Consider the following 24,042-nt stretch of genomic DNA (forward strand, 5'->3'; position numbering starts at 1 on the left):
TACAACTGCAGGAGCTCATCATGGCCTTGAACTCTCCTTCCATGACTTACCTCTTCAAACCCTTTGATTGCTCTGAAAACTAAATCACTGCAATTACTCGAGAGCCCTTCTTCTCTGGACCTTTGCATTGCCCTTCCAATGTGTCAGTCTATAACACTCAGTCGAGGTCAACTCTTTGCTGATGTATTTTGGGCAGACCAAAGAGTATCTTTCACTGAGTTGGTGGCCTTCTGGACGTAGATGATGTTTGTCTCTGTGTGCATCTCTGGGAACAGCCCACGGAGCAGAACAGAATCTGCGTAATGGAGCTGCTCAGTACAAATCTGATGTATCTCTATCCAGACCCTTTTTGCAAAGAACTTTTTTCAGACTGCTTCACTTAAGATGCTGATTGTGGGACAGTTGGTTGAACAGCTTATTTGCAGAATGATGCCAGTAACTTAATTTAATTCCTACATTGGCATAAGTTACCATGAAATACTCTCCTTCTCAATCTCTTCCATCGCCTGAGGTGAAATCACCACCAGTCATCTCTTCCTAATGAGAAAGCAACCCTTTAGTCTGGTAGGACTATGGCAACTTTACCTTTTGCCTTACTCATATGTTCCATTCCAAATGCTTACACATCTTACCTTCAAGGAGCATTGTGGGGAAAACAAGAAGAAATTTTAAATAAAGATATACTTCTTTGTTAATTCATTTTAATTTGTGTTTACTTCTAGTTAAAGAAGGGAGCACAGGAGAAGGGTTTATCAGAGAACTCAAAGGTCGAGCAGTTAACCATGTATGCACTGCACCTCTGTGAATGCCTCTTTGACCCATATCAAATCTGGAGGCGGCACTTGGGGGGGTAAGTATACATGATCTATGTTCAAGTCTATTATTTAACAGATGTCCTCTTCTTACTGTTGACTGCATGAGCTTGAGGACCAGTTATCTTAATGGTTTGTTTCCTGATCTTCCCATTTCCAATATTCCCTAAAACTGAGCTAATTAACACCCATCCAAGTCTCCAATGCCCTTCTTTCTATTCACCCTTGACCTCACTCAGTTCCATGCATCCTCGTGAATTCACTTAAAGATCATTGTCCTTCATTTATCACTGACCGATCTTGGAAAACTTTATGATGTACTTTGTTAGTTTGAAGTCTGATCATCGAAGCTAGCATTTCTTCTCCTTGCCCTATTGCTTCAATCTGAATAAAGAGTCAACAGCTTTTATGTGGAATTAGTTTTACTGATAAGGTATATTACATAAGGATCTAGTCAAAATAATTTAGTTTACTGATACATACACTTTGAATTTCAAGAAGTTTTAAAATTCATTCTAATTGTCCAAGTGCCGTGGTGGAATTTGAACACTCATTCTCTGCATTAGTTAAGAGTCATTTTAAATAACACAACTTTAAATGACACAACCACGACACTTCTTCACACTTTCCAATCTAATCTGAGCTGCTTTGATTTACTAATTCATTTTTCTAAGTGCCTACTAATTTTCAGTTGGAGTAATTATTCGAAAGTTTCTTCTCCACCAAAATTACAGATGGGTCAGTATTTTCTGAGTTTATTCCTCTCCCCTTATGTTTGAATGTATGTAAAGCTTATAATCCTTCAGTCTTCTGGCACTGTACAACATATAACAAAGATTAAGAAATTTTAACCAGAGACTCTGCAATTTCTGTTGTGTAAAGGCTTTAGGATCCAGAAGAACCTCCAAATAACCTAATTAGTCAGATAGAAAATACATCAATCAAAGTTGGAAGATTGTTTAAATGTGGATAACAGTTTCTTTTTAAAAAAAAACGAAGCTCTGAACTAGATATTTTTCAGATTACCCTAAATAGTAATAAAGGTTGTGGTTCTGTTCGCCGAGCTGGAAATTTTTGTTGCAAACATTTCATCCCCTGTCTAGGTGACATCCTCAGTGCTTGGGAGCCTCCTGTGAAGCGCTTCTGTGGTGTTTCCTCCGGCATTTATAGTGGCCTGTCCCTGCCGCTTCCGGTTGTCAGTTTCAGCTGTCCACTGTAGTGGCCGGTATATTGGGTCCAGGTCTATGTGGCACCCGAGCTACAAATCTTCACCCAAACTTTGAGTAATAAGGGTATCAATGGATATGCAGATGGAAATGTGGAGTTCAGGTACAGGGTTCACTTTTGATATTTTGATACAAAATGGTAGAATAATGACTTCTCCCTTCAACTCAAACCAGAAAACTGCCAGTTTTTTTCTTTCAGAATATCAGAATTGAGGCCATTCAGACCATCATACTTGCAACTGGTCTATTACCTAGTGCCAATTTCCTGCCTTTTCCCTATATTCCTGCACAGCATTTCTGTTGAAATAATCATCCAGTGCCCCCTTGAATGTCTCAATTGAACCTGCTTCCACATTTCTACACTGCATTCCATTCCCGAACTACTCACTATGTGAAAAAGATTTCTCATGTCACTCTTTCAACCTTTGCACATTACTTTTAATCTATGCCCTTCTATATTTTTCTCTTTTACAAGTGGGAGCAACTTCTCCCTATCTACTCTATCCAGCCTGCTCATGATTTTGAAAACATCCATCAAATCTTCTCTCAGCCACCTTCTCTCCACGGAGAAAGGCACCAACTTCTTTAGTCTATCCTAATGACTGAAGGTTCTCATTCCTAGTATCATTATTGTAAATTGCTTCTGCACTGTCTCCAATCATCCACATCTTTCTTGTAATGCATTGCTCAAGTTTGTACATAATACTGGAGCTGAGGTTTAACAAGTGGCTTGTATGAGTTTGACATTGCCTCCTTGTCCTTGTACTCTGTTAATAAAGTCAAGAACACTGTGTTTTACTAAGCATTCTCTCCATCTGTTCTGCTGCCTTCAATGATCTGTGCATATATCCATCTAGGTCCCTCCACTCCTTCACCTCTGTTAGAGTTGTACCACCTTTTTTGGTTTGTCTTTAAATGTTCTTCCAACCAAATTGCATCACATCCCACTTCTCTGCTTTGAGCCTTATTTGCTACCTATCCGTCTACTCCACCAATTCATTTTAGAGTTCCAAGCTATTCTCTTCATACTTAACAATTCTTCCAAGTTTGTGACATCTGCTAACTTTGAAAATGTTCCGTGCAGACCAGGATCCAGATCATTAATATATATCAGGAAAAGCGAGGGTCCAGTCTACTGTTACTGTAGTAGTATACATTGTTTTCTGGGAACATTGATGACTGAACAATTGATTGCAGCAATTTTCTTACTGGCAACGAGTGAGAATTTTATTCTAAACCAATATTATGTTTTGTCTTTAGCAACATGCTTGCCATACAGAGGGTGGGTGACTAATTTCTTACCACACCCTTACATGAGTGGTGACCAGTGAACACCCTAAGGGGCATGGCTATCTAACCCGGTTAATGTAAATGCTCACGATTGATGGCTGTGTTACTGGTTTATCAAGTTTTGTTGAAATTTGTAAGTCACTACTTGCTTTTGACTGTTTGTGAGAAGGTGAGAAATTTTATGTGGCAGGACATGTAAGCAGGTGTGAGGCTTAGATTATTGATCTGCTTGAAGAGCTTAGCTGTTCACATTAAGCCTCCTGAAAGCCTAACTATGATCTTCTTGGTTTTAGAGAGATTATCAGTTCCATGGAAAGGAGTAAATATAAATTTGCACCAGCTGTTTTACCTCAGGAATTTAATACATTCTTCCACGGTGAGTAAAACTGGGAACTTGGGCAGGAGCAGAGGGTTAGGAGTGTTACATGTGCGGTATGAATGTGACAGGTGCCTGACAATAACAATCTCCCTTTGAAACTCAATGACATTATCATCGCTGAATCCTCTATCATGAGCCACTGATTCCCCTAGCACCACCATCTCCTTTTATCGTGTATCAGAAACTTAACGGGATCAATCACACAAATATGGCGGCTAAAGGAACAGGTCAGAGACTTGGAATTCTATTGTGAGGAACTCACCATCTTACTCCACAAAGCCTGTTCATTATCTAAAGGCATGTGAAGGATTACTCTCCACTTCCCAGGATGAGTGCAACTCTTAACAACACTCTTGAAACTCAACACCATTCAGGACTAGCAACTTTAAAGATTCACTCCCTCCACCACAATGACAGCAGAGTGTATCCTCAGCAGGATGCCCTACAGCAACCTGCCAAGCATCCTTCCACAGCACTTTCCAAATTAGCAATCTCTACCATCCAGCAGACATAGGCAACAGACACGTAGGAACACTGTCACCCGTAAATTTCCCACCAAGCCACACAGCTGTTCCATCTCTGTCACAGGGAGCCCTTCAAGTCTGGTCTGCCATGCAATATGTTCATGGCTGATCATTCAGTGCTGTTCCTGCATTTTGCCCCATAACCTTTGATCCCTTTAACCCTAAATCTATGTCCAGGTCTTTTGTTTTTATAACGCATTCAATGGTTTGGTTTCAAACACCTTCCGTAGAAAAGGATTCCGCCACACTCTGGGTGAAGAAATATCTCCTCATTTTAGACCTAAATGGCCTGCCCATATCGTCAAGATGTGACCCCTAGTTCTTGACTCCCCAGTCATTGGAAACATCTTTCTTGTGTTTTTACCCTGTCTAATCGTGTTAGCTTTGTATAGATTTCTATGAAATCCCCTCTCGTTCTTCTGAACTCCAGTAAACATAGTCCTAATTGATCCAGTCTCTCTTTATATGTCAGTTCTGCCATTCCTGGAATCATAATGAAAAAAAACTTCATTGTACTCCTTTCATACTTCCTCTGATGAGGCGATCAAGACAATGCACAATACTCCAGGTGTGGTCAGACCAGTGTTCGGTATAATTGCAGCAAGATATCTCTGCTCTTGTACTCAAATCTTCTTGCTACGAGAGGTTGGGGACTATAAATATAGAAAAGAGGAGGTGGACCTACTCTGCTATTCAATATGATCAAGTTTAATCATCCAAATCAGTACCCTGATCAAGCCTTCTCCACACACCCTTTGATCACTTTTATGCTAAGAACTATATTTAACTGCTTGAAAATATTCAACATCTAATGCTTCAACCACTTTGAGGCCAATATACCATTTACTTTCTTTACTATCTGCTGCATCTGCACACTTATTTTTATCCACCTCATTTTTATCCACATTATACTTCATCTTCCATGCATAGGCCCACTCTCTTTCAACCTACCCAAATCACACTGTAGCATCTCTGCATCCTCCTTACAGTTCACCTTCCCACACAGCTTTGTGTCATGTGCAAACTTGGAGATATTAGATATGGTTCTCTCATCTAAATCATGAATATAGTAAATAGCTGATCCTAGTACTGGCCCCTGCCGTGCCCAACTAGTCACTGTCTGCCACTTGGGGGAAAAAATAACCCATATATTCCTATTGTTTGTTTCCTGTCTGCCAGCCAATTTACTATCGATGTTACTGCACTAAGTCCAATCCCATGCACTTTATGCTTACTTAATAGCCACTTACTGGGACCTTATCAAAAGTCTTCTGCAAGTCCATGTAAGGCACATCCATGGTTTCCATTTATCGATTTTACTAGTTACGTCCTTGAAAAATTCCAGTAGATGTGTCAAGCATGATTTTTCTTTCATAAATCCATGCTGATTCTGCGCATTCTTGTCACTACTTTCCAAGTACTGTGCTAATAAATCTTTTATAATGGAGTTGACCATTTTTCCTGTTAACCAGTTTTTTATTCACTGTTTTCTCTCTCTCTCCTTTTTAAAATAATGGATTACATTAGCTACCCATCAATCCAGAGGAACTGTTCCAAAGTCTATAGATCTTGAAGGATGAATGCCAATGCACCCACTATTACTTCGGGCCACTTCCTTAAGTATTATGGGATGTAGATGACCAGACCTTGGGGATTTGTTGGCCTTGAATCCAATTGATTTCTCTAACCCCATTTCCCTTCTAATATGGATTTCCATCAATTGCTTCCTCTCACTAAACCCTGTGTCCAATATTTCTCTTATTTGTGTCCTCTTTTGTAAACATCGAACCAGTGTATGTAAATAGTCGGTCAGCCATTTCTTTGTTCCCTTTGTTCCATTATAAATAATTTAAGGGATCTCTTGACTTATCTATAGAAAGTTTTATAATCACTTTGTATGTTCCCCATAGATTATTCTCCTACTGTTTTTCCCATCTTAATCAATCCCTTTGTTCTCCTTGGCAGAAAGATAAAATGCTCCCAATCTTCAAGTCTCCTGCTCTGTTCAGCCATTTATATGCCACTTCCTTAGGTCTAATACTATCCCTAATTTTCTTTATTAGTCATGGTCAGGCCACCTTTCCCATTTTATTTATTTTCCAGGCAGGAATGAAGAATTGTTGCAGTTTTTCCATGCTCTGCTTAAATGTTTGTCATTGCTCATTTGCCATCATCCAGTTAAGTAATGTTCCCCAATTTATCATAGCTAGCTCGCACCTCTATCCTCTTTCACTAAGTCAAAACATGAAACTCCCTTTCAATAGCACTACTCTTAGGCAATCCCTTGGACTCTGTTTTGATCGGTTCTGAGATGATTGATAAGATCAACGTGCAATTTGCAGACTCTGTCATGTGCTGGTTTTGTGGTGCTTGGAGAGTCATGAAGGACAGTTGACAAGATATTGCTGATCCTTCAGGAGACTGATGTCAGACACACACATGACACATTTTTGTCCAGCAGAGCTGGTTAGCACCTGAAGGCTGGGCATGTTAGCTTGTCCAACTGCTATTGGACTGCCTTTTTTGCCACTTGATTTGGAGGATCTTGCAATGCTGTCTGGTGCCTAGGGTCTGTTGTCCAAGTCTCTGGAGCATCTGGAGCACTGCTGTCTGGTCAACAATGGTGTGTCCACATTAGATGGACTGCAGCAGTTCAAGACGATTGCTCGGTGCTACTGTATTGAGGACAGTTATGGATGGGCAACAGTGCTCACATAAAATGTCCAGGATGAGTGAGGATCTTCTGGTGTGTTCACACTCATAATGTACATTTAAAATATCATTTCTCCAGTGGTGTTTATTAAGAGAGCTTGATTCTGTGAAGACTTTATTGTACAACTTCATTTTACATTCCTGGAACTACTCTAACCACTGTATATTTTATTTGTTCATAATCCTCACAGAAAGTTTCAAGGACAGCCAGAGTTTGCCAAAGACAATCCACCTAAGAATTTTATATCTTTATGGAGCTATTATCAGTGGAAGTAAGGTAAAACAAAGCTTGAGTGTTGATTGCACAGCTGAAATCTGGGAAAGGTTTTTCATTGGATATGTGATTCCCCTCACTTCCCTGAAAAAGAGAGAACTTGTGTTTATCCATGATTTTTAGACCTTCAGGAAGTCCCACAGTGCTTCACAGTCAGTCAATTATTTTGTAAACAATTTATACACAGCATGGACCTGTTGGCATAATTTGAGAAAGGAATGTTGTACAGTCTTTTTGTGTTCAAATTTCTTTGTCTCTCCGTTTTTAATCTTAACTGCGAGGATTGTTCAAACTTGCAAGCTTGCCATCCAACGCACCCTTTCCTGTCACCAGTATTTCCATTGATCTGCAAGTAAATTGTAACGTTCTACCTAATCCATGTTGCTGCTCAATCGGTGTATGAGCTGTATTCCCATATCCACATTGTAATTCTAAATGCTAAAATGATCTCTCCAATTTATGACAGCTTGCCAATCCTTGTTTAATAAAAGATTAAACAAAAACAGAATTTGCTGGAAAAGCTCAGCAGGTCTGACAGCATCTGTGGGTCCGGTGACCCTTGGCCTCAGAACGTCTGAGGAAGGTCACCCAGACCTGAAACATTAACTCTAATTTCTCTTCACAGATGCTGCCAGACCTGCTGATCCTCGCCAGCACCTTCTGCTTTTGTTTCTGATTTACAGCATCTGCAGTTCTTTTGGTTTTTCTGGAATAAAAGATGAGATTAATGGCCGGAGGAAACCAATATTTGAGCTTTAAATGAGGATAATGAGTCCAGATAGAGAAGGGGACAGATTTGACATGGTTTTGATGAGTGAGGCAAAGATCATGTCACAATTGAAGAATAGGTTGGGCAGGTACAAAGAAACATGGGAATAAACTGAGGCAAGTGAGATTAGAACTAACACCACAGGATCATAACTCAGCTATTCCATTATAAGACTGTCTGCCATTGAATTAAGATAGGGCAGAGCTCAACTCAACTCCATTTATTTACCAAAATAATTTACCAATTATAGATGCTGTTGATACAGAACAAAAAGAGAAAGTGATGGGAAAACTCAGCAGCTCTGGCAGCATCGGTGTAGAGAAATCAGAATTAACATTTCTTTGAAGAATGGTCACTGGACCTGAAATATTAAGTGGCAGCATCTGTGGGAAGAAGACAGACTTAATATTTCAGGTCCAGTGACCCTTCTTCAAAGAAATGTTAATTCTGATTTCTCTACACAGATGCTGCCAGACCTGCTAAGTTTTTTAGCAATTTCTGTTTTTACTTCCATTTATTTACGTTTGATTAATTTCCCTTCATGAAAAATCTATTAATCACTGGCTCAAAATGTTCAATTGATCCAGCTTCCATTTACTTTTTGCGAGAAAATTAAAAATTTTCACCATTTTTGTGAAAAACATTGCTTCCTGATTTCACATCTAATGGTTCAACTCTAACTTGGAAATTGTCATCTTGTTTGACTCCCCCTCAAGTGGGGAAAAAAAAGACTGCCTTTATTTTGTTTTACCTTTGTCATTTTAAAGACCTTGAACAAATCACTCCTGAAGGGAATGCAAATTGAGTTTACACAAACTGCCTTCACCTTGAACCCATTATACCTCGACTACTGCTTGTGCAGAGAATAAACTCCAACATGAGCCAGTTGGGATGAACATCCTGTTTCCAAGACGTATCAGCACCTTACAGTGAAATCATTGTATATTGAAGTTTATAAAGTTAGATCACAAGGATAATTATGGTGTTTGAAGGAGGCCTTGCACATCCTGGTCAAATATCAATGTATTTCTTTGATTTGGGAGTTTCTGTCTCCATTGTTTTGGTTAGAATGTCATGCCTCTAAGAATTCTCGTGCGTGTCTTTGTTTTGCCTGTCCTAGATGTGTGTGTTATCCCAGATGTGTGTGTTGTCCCAATCAAAGTGGTGTCCTTCTTTGTCTGTATGTATAGAAACAAGTGATAATGGGCCATGTCTTTTGGTGGCCAGTTGGTGTTCGTATATCCTGGTGGCAAGTTTCCTGCTAGTTTGTCCAATGTAGTGTTTTTTACAGTTCTTGCATGGTATCTTATAAATGACGTTAGTTTTGCTGGCAGTATCTATTGGATCCTTGAGGTTTATTAGTTGCTGTTTGTGTGTTGGTTGGTTTGTGGGCTACCATAATGCTGTTCACTCCACCAAGAATTCCTGAACACCATCAAAGTCACCAAGAATGAAGAGGATGAAGTAATGGTCTACTTTGACATTACAGGCCTATTCACATCAATTAACATTAACCTGGCCAAAGAAACACTGGCATCACTACAAGGAAAACTAGGACCACAAACACGAGACAGTACCAACTTCATCAGCAAAGACAACATCCTCAAACTAGTAGACCTATGCCTCACCACCCACTTCACATTCAATAACAAAACCAACAAACAAGTCAATGGAATACCTATGGGATTACCAATATCAGAGCTCATAGCGGAAGCAGTAATGCAGAGACTTGAACAAGCTAGCAAGTTTTGAGATGATTTCTGGCTCAGGTTGAGGTCCTGGATGTATTTGCTCACTGAGCTGGTAGGTTCGTTTTCAAACGTTTCGCCACCATACTAGGTAAGACCCTACACAGACAACAAGGAAAACTAATGTCATTTACAAAATACCACGCAAGAACTGTAACAAACACTACATTGGACAAACAGGCAGAAAACTAGCCAACAGGATACATGAACATCAACTAGCCACAAAAAGACATGACCCACTCTCACTAGTATCCTTATACACAGATGAGGAAGGACACCACTTCGACTGGGACAACACATCCATCCTCGGACAAGCCAAACAGAGACATGCACGAAAATTCCTAGAAGCATGGCATTCCAACCGGAACTCTATCAACAAACGCATTGACTTGGAGCCCATTTACCATCCCCTGAGAAAAAGAACAGGAAATGACATCACCAAGGAAATGATATCACCACAGGAAATGACACCACCAACCCAAGGGGGAAAGCGCTCATAAATACAAAGCAGGCCATTCCACCAGTGCTTCATCTGGAAGCTCACTGATGATGTTTCCTGTTATGGTGATGAAACGTCTGAAAACGAACCTTCCAGCTCAGCGAGCAAACTTGAACAAGCTATCCTCCCATCTATCCAATCCCAACTTTGGGAACACTATGTAAATGATACCTTTGTCATCACAAAATGGCGCAAATTAGAGGAAACATACAACACCATCAACAATATCCTGACTGGCATAAAGTTCACAAAAATGAGAATGACAACAGACTCCCACTCCTAGACATGACAGTTGAAAGTACAGTTAACGGAGAGCTTCAAACCAATGTCTACAGAAAATCAACAAACACAGACCAAATACTTAACTTCAGAAGCAATCATCTCAACACCCACAAATGGAGCTGCATCAAGACATTATTTCAATGAGCTAGATCACACTACACCACCCAAGAACTAATGGAATGAACTAATGAACCTCAAGGATCCATTAGATACTACCAACAAAACTAATGTCATTTACAAGACACCATGCAAGAACTGTTTTTTTTTTAAAAAAAATTACATCAGACAAACTAGCAGGAAACTTGCCACTGGGATACATGAACACCAACTGGCCACCAAAGGACACGACCCACTATCACTAATTTCTGTATATACAGACAAAGTAGGACACCACTTTGACTGGGACAATCCACACATCCTAGGACAGGAGAAACAAAGACATGCACGAAAATTCTTTGAAGCATGGCATTCTAACCAGAACTCTATCAATAAACACGTTGACTTAGATCCTATCTACCTTCCCTTGAAAACAAGAACCGGAAATGACATCACCCACCTTAAGAAACCAAGAGCTATAAATAGAGAGGGTGGGGCTTACCACCAGCGCTTCACTGGTGATTCTCACTTATGATGTTACCTAGTATGGTGACGAAACATCTGAAAATAAACCTTCCAGCTCAGCAAGCTAACTTATCTATTCAATGATGTTTATCCTTATTAATCTCGCCAATGATGCCTGTCAAATCTATTACATAGAAGCTAAAGCACAGAAATGGCCCAGTTGGCCCAACTGGTTTATGCTGGCATTTATACGGTGTGTGAACAATCTCCCATTCTAATTTTCTTTTCATGCCCCTTCTCTCTGTGAGGAATGTAGTAACTGCTGGATTAAAAGAAAACACTCTACATGTGTCAGCCCAAATACTGAGTACGTAGTTAACTTGACAGGGATATTTGAATTCACTTTTGTTATCCAATCATATACAAAGGTCTTACATTCTGGATGGTATCTGTCAGAATGAACTACTTGCCACTTAATATAAACTGTGTAACTTTCATTGCTTTGATTTAGTTCTATTTTACACAAGATCTCTCAATCCTGGAGAACCAGATATCAGTCTGTCTGTTTTCTCCATATAGCAAAATGCACTACGAGCCATCACCCCAACCTCTGTCGAGGTGCTTATGCTGATTCTCAGGACCTCGTGTGACACAGGAACTCAGGAGCCGAAGGATACCCGGATGTTGCAAGTTGGCTTGAAGTGTCTGATTGGAATGATCCACATTCTCCACTCTAGCAGCATTGACCAGAGGAAAGTAACAATCGAGACAATATTGGACAGCTACTTTAAGTTGTTGAATGCTGATAGGCCATTGGCCGTGCAGGAAGAGGGGGCTAAAACCCGGTTAGAGGATGGCTTCATCACCCTACGGATCAACATGCTCAGTAAGTGAATTTATTTTTGTTCCTCAATTATTCAAGATTATGCTTGATGCAGGGGTTATTTGTTTTTATTGATTCCCAGCCAGGTGTGCCCTTGGCTGGATCAGTGTTTATTGATCATCCTTAGTTGCACAAATTGATCTGCACCAGCATTTGTTAGGTGAACAGGAAGCAAGGGCTTAAATGCAGATTAGATGGATATCGATTAAGATATGTTTATATTTATAACATATGGGTAATTTGAGGCATGGCATAGGAGTTAAGAGGTGACATTGGATCAATTGTTTCTAAGTCATAGAGCCATAGAGATGTACAGCATGGAAACTGACTATTCAGTCCAACTTGTCCATGCCAACCAGATATCCTAAATTGATCTCGTCCCATTTGCCTGCACTTGGCCCCTATCGCTCTAAACCCTTTCTATTCATATAGCCATTCAGATGCATTTTAAATATTGTAATTGTACCAGCCTCCTCCACTTCCTCTGGCAGCTCATTCCGTACACGCACCACCCTCTGCGTGGAAACGTTGCCCTTAGGTTCCTTTTAAATTTTTTCCCTTTCACCCTAAACCTCTGCCATCTAGTTCTGGTCTCCTGCACCCCAGGGAAAAGACCTTGTCTATTTATCCTAACCATGCACCTCATGATTTTATAAACCTCTATAAGGTCACCCCTCAGCCTCCGACGCTCCAATCTATTCAGCCTCTCCATATAGCTCAAATCCTCCAATCCTTGTAAATCTTTTCTGACCCCTTTCAATTTTCACAACATCTTTCCTAAAGGAAAGAGACCAGAATTGCACACACTATTCCAAAAGTGGCCTAATCTATGTTCTGTACAGCCACAACATGACCTCCCAACTCCTTCGGCATTTTAAAGACTTTGGGACATTATGTTCAACAACTTCAGACCATGACCTTTGTCCTCTACATTGACTACAAAGATCCCCCCTAACCATCTCAGATTTTGCTTGTCTTGTTGGATTTGCTTTCAGATTTTCACACCCATTTTTGCATCTCAGTCACTCCTCCACCACCATTAGCGCTTCCTTTTGTTTTGTGTTCTGGGCATCCTCACCTGTCCCACTTACTCCTTCTCCCCCTTTGTGAACAATGTAAAAAGAAACATTTTTTTAGCTCTGAATAAACTTTTTATTGGACATGAAATTTAAACTGTTTCTATCCCCACAAATGCTGCTAGATCTGCTGAGTTTCTCCAGCTTTTTCTGTTTTTATTTCACATTTTCTTATTTCAGATTCAGACTTTATTCCAAACATCTACAATATTTTACTTTTTATTATATTCGGATGTTTTGTGGAAAAATTGGTAGGGATTGATTAGTGCGAATAATCAACACCTCCGTTGTTGCCGTATCGTGCAACTACAAGGACAGTTTTAAGGCAAACTGGGTGAAGCTTTTTATTTTGCCCAACAATTCTTATGTTGTGGTTTTGGGGAACCATGGTACCAACTGAGTCACTGTGGATTGTCGATGCTGCACCTTTATCTGTCATCCCTGCAGTGATGTTCGATTGCACGTTTTGTATTGCAGGTGCTATCTCTGAAATGTTGAACTGTAAGGATCGGCCTGTGCTCCAGGCAGTGTTCCTTAATAACAACTGCTTTGAGCACATTATCCGTCTCATCCAGAACAGCAAGGTATGGACAGCTAACTTTCCAGTTCTGCCTTATTGCCAGACGTTGTCTTGTTGCTCTTTTACTTTTCAGGGTCCTTAAAAGTGAAGTTCAAACCTTGAAGGTGAAGTAAATCCTGTTGTGTAGTTGAAAAATTAAAGCAAGTAGCTCTCAGAATCTTAAAGTCAAATTTGCACCTCAAGATAGATTGAAAATTGGGTAACATCCCTTAACATTTGTTACCTCAATTTTCTCCTCCTTTTGTGGGAGGATTGTTGGGAAAAGCAGGAATGTGGGATTAAATGGATATCTCTTTCAGAGAGCCACTAAACTTACAATTGTCCAAAAAATAGCCTTTTGTGTTGCAAGATTCTTTTGATTCCAAATCTCCTGGTGCTCTTCTGGTTATTGGCTGCCATTCTTTGTGTATCTAAGTCTGCTGCTATACCTGTATGCAGTGGAGAGTAGAATCATCCAATTATCATTGGATTCCTAAAATCATGGAATTTCCGTTTTCACTAGCATTATTTGAGAGGTAATTTGGCAGAAGGGATTACCTGCCATTTTGAGAACCTATGTAATTTTTCTAAAGCAGCAAGTGTGTGTAAGTGTGCAAGTCTTGAGTATATGTGCAAGTGATTTTTTTTAGATTTTTTTAGATTAGATTACATTAGATTACATTACAGTGTGGAAACAGGCCCTTCGGCCCAACAAGTCCACACTGACCCGCCGAAGCGCAACCCACCCATACCCCTACATTTACCCCTTACCTAACAGTACGGGCAATTTAGCATGGCCAATTCACCTGACCTGCACATCTTTTGGACTGTGGGAGGAAACCAGAGTACCCAGAGGAAACCCACACAGACACGGGGAGAATGTGCAAACTCCACACAATCAGTCGCCTGAGGCGGGAATTGAACCCAGGTCTCAGGCGCTGTGAGGCAGCAGTGCTAGCCACCGTGCCGCCCACAATTGAGTGCCAACATGTAACACTAAACAGGAGCAAGCAAGCCTGATTGCTGCCTCATGAGTGTGTGCGTGTAAATGAATGCATGAGTGAGTGAATTAAAATGTGTAAATGAAGATAAGTGTGCAACGAAGTGTTTGTGTGACCTCCGCTAGTCTACAAGAATATTGCTTTATGCATCTTGTAAAGAAAGTACTGTATTTCGGGTGAATGTCAATGTGATGAAAAGTAAGATTTATACAAAAGTAGTATTATGATCTTCAGTTTAGTAGCTGCACAAAGCATGGGATTCAAGACGTTCTACAATGGCTGCTTTGAAGACAACAGTGAGATGAGGAAACTTCGGCCCAGTTGATGGGTTAATGCAACTTTTAAAATGGCAGCGCCAGCTCTCGCCTGTTATGGTGGGATGTCTAAGGAATCCCTGGACAAGTTCATGGTTAATATGGTTTCTGGGTGAAACAGATGAGCACTTTGAACAAAATCTCCATGACCCTCAGTATTTCCACCCTAATGTTTTTAACCTGAGGGTCAGCATTAAAGATGATTGATGTTTGCACTGTCGTGTGTTATGCAAGCTTTGTCTGGTTTCTCATGTCATGTTTTTTCTCCCTTTTTTTTCTGTTTTTTGTCGCTTTACCAACTCTTCCCTGATTCACCCACCCATCCTTCACCCTCTCTTTTGACAGCTGTATGTAAGCAGTAGGTCTAAGGATGACAGCAAGGGTGGGAGTGATCTTGCCACTCAGTTACTGACTGAAATCAATCTCAGCAAGGTATTACTGGCGATGCCTATACTCTGGGAGAAAATGGCCAGGCTTGATTTCAGCATGATGTGATCAGCAATTGTGAAACTTACTCCTCTTCCCTCCAATTTGTTTCTATCTCTCTCGTTCTCTTATTTAGTTTTATCTTTCTGCATCTCCTGTACTCTACTTCTGTTACATTCCTTGTGTATCCCAGCCTCTGTCTTTTTCTATTCTGCTCCCATTGTCTTTTTCTTTGTTTTACTCTTTCAGTTTCATTGCTTTCTTCCATTGCATGACCTTTCAATTTTTATTTTGTTTCTGTTGCACTCTCCCTCTTCATCTCTGACCTCTGCTTTTCAGTTAATTTCTCACCTTTTTTTGTGTCCTGTGTTCTTCCTTGCCTTTTCTTATTGTTTTCTCTTTCCCCTCCTCCTGTTTTTCTGTCGCTCCTTTTTTTTTGCCCAATCCTTTCTTTATACCCTCCACCTCTACAACTTCCCTTTATTATCTTACCTCACTGATTTTGTTTCCTACCCTTTCACGCTTCCTTAAAATGATCTAGCAGCTAGTGTAACTTCATTACTGGAAAAGGATAAACCTTCCTTTAGATAATGCAATAGAAATTTGAACAAGAAGGAATTATTAAATATAAAAGGAAGGCTGTAGCATGCTGACATCACCTGGTTGCTGGAGATGCTGATCTTGCCTCTTGTTCTGTGTTTCGTAAGTCTACTAATCCATATTATTTTAGCTGCTTTATTGAAATTCAAGTTAATGACATCACCCCACAACAAGAATGTGTAAATATTTGATACAGACTTCATTCATTGGCAATAAAAGATACTCTGATACTGCACTGTGATACAGTATCACATAATTACACTCTTGCCTGTTTGAGCTAATTAACGAGTGTCAGAATTTGCATGATATGTTTGGGCAAATTCGTTCACGTTTTGAGATCATTAACCTGCTGAGGACATTGGGTGATGAACATCGTCTAATTGGGAGCAGAAATGTGCTGAAAAATACATTAGTGATTGGGCAAAACTGGAAAATAGAGTTCAGTGTATCAGAGTTCCACTTTGAACCATGAATTGTAAATATTTTATTAATGATGGGAGTCTAGAAATTTGGAATCACAAGGCATTTGAGTGTTGACATGTGTATCACTGAAAGCTAGTGAGCAGATACAAAATATAACTTTTTTTTTAAAAGAAGAATATCAAGGGGACAAGAATATAGTAGTGAAAAAATGATATCCTTTTGTTGCATGCAACCTCAGTGTCTGAGGTTCTATGTTCTATATTGGGAACTGTGCCTCAGGAAGGATATACTTGCCTTGGACACAATATGGTTTCACCAAAATGACAGCAGAGCTGAAAGGATTAAGTTACAAGGTCAGGTTCATTGACTTGTATTGCCTTGAGCATAGAAGTTGAAGTGATGACCTAATTAAAGTGTTTAAAAATCATAAAAAGATTCCATTGGGCAGGTAAGAGAAAAAAATCCCTTTGTTGGGGAGTCCAGAATCCAAAAGAATGTAATCTAAAAATTAGAACTAGCCTATTCGGGCATATTGGGTTAATTGAGATTTTGGAAATGAATCAAGATTGGGTAAGGATATAAAGGGATAGAGGCTAAATGCAGGTTCAGACTGTGTTATCAAGTTGAATGGCAGAACATACTGATTGCCTGAATTCTTACTCTGTTCATGTACTTGTTTGAGAATTGCGAGAAAGGGCTTGCAAAATTATTGGGCTTAATAGGAAAATTGAGGTTTCTTAAGAGAAGGAAAACTAAATTACTTAAAGGAAATACCGTGAGGTTGATGTAAGGTTGTGGATGACACTTGCAGTATACAAAATATCATCATCATCAAAATCCAGAGGTGGTGGATGATCTCTGCAACAGGAAGGAACAATGTGATCTGAGCAGATCTGTTGTGGTGTGATGTTCATGTTTTAAATCCCACTAAAACTCTTTACATGTTTTCATGATTTCATATCTTGGTGAATGTAGTGTATGATGTAGCGTCACGGTGATTTGTGTCTTCCATGATCCAATTGGACATTGCTGGCTATGATCAGAGGACTAGGAAATTTGTTCTCTACCCATCATGGTTGAATAAGTTGCCTATATGAAGGTATTAATCTTTCCCTGGATGTAGTGTGTCAGTGGCAAAGCCGACATTTACTCCACATCCTTAGATGCCTTTGATAAGTGGTGGTGGAATTTGGTGTATTGATTGTTATGCCATTTCAGAGGGCAGATACGATTCAATTATGTTGGTGTTTTTTTCCAAAAGCATCAATTGTAGAAAAATGTAATTTCAGTTCCTCCGAGGTAAATTTAGATCTTGTCTCCTCATTGTCTTTACCAAATGATCCTCTTGAAAATATGCACACTGTAGCCAGCCTGGTTCTTGTGATGGATTGTTGAAGCCCAATATTATAATGTTCCTATTTGTACGGTGATGGTGTTACTTTGATTTGACAGTACCACTTTGTGGTTCCTTTGCAGGTATTTGAGAAAGAGTCAGACTCCATCACAGTGCATGCTATCAGAGTGCTAACAGCGATAATGAAGAACTCGCCCTCTGCCAAGGTATGTCTGTCAGGAGTGCCAATGTCATGGACTGCTATTCAAAGATTTAAGCCAGACAATAGGTTTGGCAGCATCTGTGCAGAGAAAGAGTAACATTTTGAGTTGATGACCTTTAATCAGAATAGGGAAATATTAGAAGTGGAATAGGTTTTTAAATAGGTCAAATGGGAGATGGAGAAACAGCAAAAGGGAAGTGAAAGGCATGCAAGATTAAATGAGAGTGTTTGTCAGACAAAACCAACAGGATTATTAATACAACAAGTTAAGAAACTAAAGTCATGTCTAGAGGCAGTGCAAATGGCTTGACAATGATCATCTGGCAGAAGGCAAAATCGAGAGAATCAAAGTAAAGCTTCAACATACAAAGAAATGGAAACCAATGACAGGCAAATTATGATCTGAAATATTAGAACTTCCCTGGAATGTTGGAGGCTGAGGGATGACCTTAGAGGTTTGTAAAATCATGAGGGGCACAGATAGAGTAAATAGACAATGTCTTTTTCCCTAAAGTCCAGAACTCTAGGGCAAAGGTTTTGGTGAGAGGGGAAAAACTTTAAAAGGAACCCGAGGGGCAAGTTTTTTCATGCAGAGCCTGGTGCATGTATGGAATGAGCTGCCAGAGAAAGTGGTGGAGGCTAGTACAATTAGAAAATTTAAAAGGCATCTGGATGGGTCAATGAATAGGAAAGATTAAAGGGATATGGGCTAAGTGCTGGCAAATGGGACTAGATTAGGTTAGGATATCTGATCTGCATGAACAAGTTGGACCAAAGGGTCTGTTTCCATGCTGCAAATCTCTGTGACTCCACAGCCCTGTTGAATTTCGAAAGCTGTTACGTGCTATTCCTGAACCTCCTTTAATCTTCAGTGGAATGCTGGAAAGATGCATTACCCCATGCTCAATGATCTACTATTTGTATAAGTAAACCTGTGATGTGGTACATTGTCAAAGGCCTTTTGATCATTTAAGCATGCTGTATGGACATGTTTCCCTAGATCCACATTGCTTGTTACTTCCTCAGGGAATTCTGCGCATAGCTGTGACAATTTGAATCATTTATCTTGTGGGGAGTGTGACCAGATTGAATTAGTGTATGTAACCATGATTTTAATTTATATCTCCAGATGAGAAGAGATGTGAACTTGGGTCAGCATGATTGTCATCCTGCAATGTTTTTGGCTCCATTCTCATAGGGTGCATTATAGTGTAAAATTATAAATGGACTATGTTTTATATCACATTTATATCTTCACAATGTCTAATTTTGCTTCTTTTGGGAGACTGTTGATCCCTCACTTCTCACTATTCCCACCCCTTCAATGATTTAGCTCATTATCTGTCTTTCACTCTCAAAATTCATTCTTTAAAGTTCTGTTTCAAAGGAGAAAATTGATTATCTATTAAATAAGAATGCATGGAGTAATCTGAATGACTTGAACATTACTTTAGATAATGAGTCAAAATGGTTTCACTCATCTTTCTGAGGGAGCTTTCTGCCATGTTCTGTTAGAGGATACATGTGAAAATGCTTTCAATTTTGAATCATTCCTGTTTTGAGTTAGTTTCTACTTCTCTCAATAATATTATACGGTACTATTTTCTATTGATCTCACTATCCAATGCTCCTCTTCCAAGCACAGCAAAAGTTTGAGCATGAAATAAAAAAAAATAATTTGTGTAGTCCCAAGGAAGTCTGCTGTTGTTAGAAATAGCAAGAGCTTGTTCAGGGAGTATAGAAAGGTCAAGAGGTTTGGAGAGGGAAGTCCAGAGCTTGGGGCCAGAATAATTGAAGGCACAGTTTCCAGTGTTTGAACAAAGGAGATGGGGGATGTTCAAAGGCCTTGGCTGAACTTTTGCGTGAGGCATCAAATTGAGGCCCCATTGTCCTGTCAGATGGAGACAAAAGATTCCATGGCATTATTTCAAAGAAAATTTGGGGTATACTCTCAGTCAGTATTTATCCCTTAACTGTTATCACTGAAACAGACCATGTGCTGATTATTTCTTTGTTGCATGTAGAACTTCCTGTCTACAGATTGGTTGCCATACTTCCTTATGTAGCAATAGTAAGCACATTTTAAAAGGACCTGTTTGGTTATATCGCTTTTTGCCATGAACTAGGGCATGAATGGCAGTCGGCCATTTAATAAGTTGCTGGTAGAATTGCAATGTTGTGAATTGTTTTGATTGTACAAGATTTTGTTAGTAGATACAGAAAAAGAAAGATGTTCCCTGTTCTGCTAGAAAAATGATTTTGGTTCTTTGCAATGTTTGCAGCTACTCAAATTATGATAAAGTAATTAACTTCTGCTTTGAATCTTTTGCAAACAGGAGGTATTCAAGGAACGGATTGGTTACTCTCATCTCTATGAGGTGCTGAAAAGCCAGGGGGAGCCAACAAAGCAACTCCTGCAGGAACTGATGAACATGGTAAATAGTTAGTTCTGGAATGATTTAAACACAGTCTGAGGCCACAGTTGGAATGAATGTCTTACAATATGCAGGAGTTCAAAGTTGGTTTCCACTCTTGACCAGTTTCCATTTTTATTTCTAGTTGAGGGTAATGCTGGCCAGCTTGCTGTATGTTCTTGCCCCTCTTTGCTCTAGGGAGGTACGAATGCTGTAAGTTCTAGCAGCAGACCTACGTTATGGCTGAATGGTTTTCAAAACACATTGGGCTCAATTTCTAAACCAGCCATGAATGAGTCAAGCACAGAAATAAACTAGAAGTGCACCATTACGATCCTATTCCCATTGGTGGAAAGGGTCTTGACACCATTTGGAGAGTCTTGCAGCGCAGCCATAATAATGACACAGACTCCAATCAGTGCACCTAACAATGATTCTCTTATGTCTGCAGGCTACTGAGGATGAGAATATGACTTCCCTCAACACGATCAATAATGAGCAGGCACTGTTGATCCTGGTGCAGTGGATTCCTGACCTGGAATCTCGCAATCTACAGATCTTTGTCTCTGATTGGTTAAAAAAAGTGTGTGGCGCTACTCTTCGGACTCGCATGACCTGTGTGAAGGCTGGGGTGTTGAGCGCCACTCTAGCATCATTGCATTGCCACTCACGGCTCGACAGGAAGTGTGGCGAGAATCTTATTGACTTGCTACAGGTGCTGGGTAGCCTTTCCATTCAACCTGGAGAACTCCGGCAGCTCATAAAACTACTTCGGACTACAGATGCAAAAGCACATCCGTACTCTGCCCATGTCATTCGGGCCTTATCAGCCATGGCGAAGAAAGATGGATCTGAAAATGTGCTGCAGTACTTTGACCTGACTCCCAGTATGGCAGGAATAATGGTTCCCATCATTCAGAAGTGGCCGGGTAATGGTTTTGCTTTCCACACCTGGCTCTGTCTGAATGAGGAGTGGGAGGATGGTTGCATGTTCAGCAGGAGACCGAAACGAAAACAACTGTACAGGTAGGAATTGAGTTATAATTCACCTGAGACTTATTCGCCCACAGAGGTGTCATTGTCCTTCCTCTACACAAGTAAGAATAGTGAAGTGTCACCCAGCTCACTGATCAGAATTAACAACTTGTACAACATGGATGTCATAACAATTGTTTTTTAAAATATAGAGTTATTGGCCATTCAGACCATGTTTTGTCATTCAGTAAAATCATAACTTATCCAATTGTGGCCTGAACTCCACTTTCCTGTCCAATCCCACAAACTTTGATGCCTTTGTGGGTCAAAAACCTGCCTAACTTGACCTTGAACAATTTTAGTAACCTGGTCTACGCCACTGTCTGTGCAAGAGAATTTCAAAGATTAATCACTCTCTTAGAGAAGAAATTTCTCCTCATTTCCATCTCAAGTAGGAGACCCCTTGTTTTAAAACTGCGCCCCAGTGTTCCAGAATTGCCCACAGGGGGAAATATCCTCTTGGCCTCTACATTTTCAGAATTTTATATTTCTATAAGCGCATCTGCCACTCTGCTCAACTCTGGCCAGTATAGGCTCCAATTGGTCAACATTTCTTTGATCAAAAACAATTATTTTATTATTAATGTTAACTTCATGAACATTTCTGAACTGCTTCCAATGCATCATTAATTAAGTCAAAACTTGTACACTGGACTCCACTTGTCTCACCAGTGCCCTATACAGTTACAAAGTCATAGTTACCCAACACAGAAACAGACCCTTCAGTCCAAGTCATCCAAGTTGACTCAACATCCTAATCCTAGTCTCATTTGCCAGCATTTGGCCCATATTCCTCTTAAACCCTTCCTATTCAAATACCCATCCAGATGCCTTTTAAATGTTGTAATTGTACCAGCCTCCATAATCTCCTCTGGCAGCTTGTTACACCACCCTCTGCATGAAAACATTACCCCTCAGGTCCTTTTTAAATCTCTCCCCTCTCTCTTTAAATCAATGCCTTCTAGTTTTGGACTCCCCCATCCTAAGACAAATACCTTGGCTATTCATCCTATCCATGCCCCTCATGATTTTTTAAACCTCTATAAATTCACCCCTCGGCCTCCAACACTCCAGGGAAAAAAAAACAATATTCCCAATATTTTGTGTGGTTTTCTGGCAGGTGCTCTGCTTTCTTCACACAGTCCAAAGATGTGCAAATTCAGAGGATTGGCCATGTTCAGGAATGTGTAGGTCAAGTCCATTAGCCATAGGCAATACAGGGTTACGGGTTTAAAGTAGGAGGATGGGTCTGGGTGGAATGCTGTTTGGACTTGTTGGGCCAAATGGCTTGTTTCAACACTCTGGAGACTCTGTTTAAAAAATATTCAGCCTCTCCCTGCAACTTAAATCCTCCAGTTCAGGCAACATCCTTGTAAATCTTTTCTGCACTCTCTGAAGTTTAACATTTTTCTGGGCAACAAGAATTGTACGCAGTATTCCAAGTGGCCTTACCGATGTCCTGTAACATGACATCTCAACTCCTTTCTTATAGAAAGAATTACTTGATTTTATACTCCATACTCTTTACGCCAAAAGCGGAAGGTTCATTTGCTTTCCAAATTGCTTGCTTACTTGCATCCTAACTTTGTGGTTCTTGTATAGGAATCCCTCTCTACCACAACATTCTACAATCTCATTCCATTTCCATCATATTCTGCTTTCTGTTTTTCCTGCCAAAGTGGATGAAGTCACATTTTCTGACTTCTGACATTATACTCCATTTGCTGTAATTACCACACACTTAACCTATATATGTCTTTTGCTGAGCCTTGGTATTTTCAAATTTGCTTTCCATGTACCTTCATATCTTGGAAAGTCTGACTGCAATACTTAGATTTCATCATCCATATTAATACTATAAATTGTAAGTAGTTGAGACTTCAGCCCTGATCCTTGTGGCATTCACTGGATTGTACGCTCTCCTGTCAATGATCCATTTGTCTCTCTCTCTGTCTGTCTGTCTGTCTGTCTCTCTCTGTCTGTCTCTCTGTCTCTCTGTCTCTCTGTCTCTCTGTCTCTCTGTGTGTCTCTATGTCTCTGTGTCTCTGTGTCTCTGTGTCTCTGTGTCTCTGTGTCTCTGTGTCTCTGTGTCTCTGTGTCTCTGTGTCTCTGTGTCTCTGTGTCTCTGTGTCTCTGTGTCTCTGTGTCTCTGTGTCTCTGTGTCTCTGTGTCTCTGTGTCTCTGTGTCTCTGTGTCTCTGTGTCTCTGTGTCTCTGTGTCTCTGTGTCTCTGTGTCTCTGTGTCTCTGTGTCTCTGTGTCTCTGTGTCTCTGTGTCTCTGTGTCTCTGTGTCTCTGTGTCTCTGTGTCTCTGTGTCTCTGTGTCTCTGTGTCTCTGTGTCTCTGTGTCTCTGTGTCTCTGTGTCTCTGTGTCTCTGTGTCTCTGTGTCTCTGTGTCTCTGTGTCTCTGTGTCTCTGTGTCTCTGTGTCTCTGTGTCTCTGTGTCTCTGTGTCTCTGTGTCTCTGTGTCTCTGTGTCTCTGTGTCTCTGTGTCTCTGTGTCTCTGTGTCTCTGTGTCTCTGTGTCTCTGTGTCTCTGTGTCTCTGTGTCTCTGTGTCTCTGTGTCTCTGTGTCTCTGTGTCTCTGTGTCTCTGTGTCTCTGTGTCTCTGTGTCTCTGTGTCTCTGTGTCTCTGTGTCTCTGTGTCTCTGTGTCTCTGTGTCTCTGTGTCTCTGTGTCTCT

At 40.3% G+C, this 24,042-nt stretch overlaps 1 protein-coding gene across 1 annotated transcript in view; it reads left to right on the forward strand.

Annotated features, from left to right (window-relative positions):
* Positions 1-24,042, forward strand: part of nbeal2 (neurobeachin-like 2) — a 239,806-nt gene that overhangs the window by 96,737 nt on the left and 119,027 nt on the right. The window contains exons 5-13 of the mRNA XM_043687545.1: positions 723-850; positions 3,622-3,704; positions 7,135-7,220; positions 11,656-11,962; positions 13,513-13,619; positions 15,255-15,341; positions 17,835-17,918; positions 20,251-20,349; positions 20,780-21,354. Coding sequence (XP_043543480.1) covers positions 723-850; positions 3,622-3,704; positions 7,135-7,220; positions 11,656-11,962; positions 13,513-13,619; positions 15,255-15,341; positions 17,835-17,918; positions 20,251-20,349; positions 20,780-21,354 — 1,556 coding nt within the window. The remainder of the gene's footprint in view (positions 1-722; positions 851-3,621; positions 3,705-7,134; positions 7,221-11,655; positions 11,963-13,512; positions 13,620-15,254; positions 15,342-17,834; positions 17,919-20,250; positions 20,350-20,779; positions 21,355-24,042) is intronic.

Source organism: Chiloscyllium plagiosum, chromosome 4, assembly GCF_004010195.1.
Source record: "Chiloscyllium plagiosum isolate BGI_BamShark_2017 chromosome 4, ASM401019v2, whole genome shotgun sequence".
Classification (NCBI taxonomy): domain Eukaryota; kingdom Metazoa; phylum Chordata; class Chondrichthyes; order Orectolobiformes; family Hemiscylliidae; genus Chiloscyllium; species Chiloscyllium plagiosum.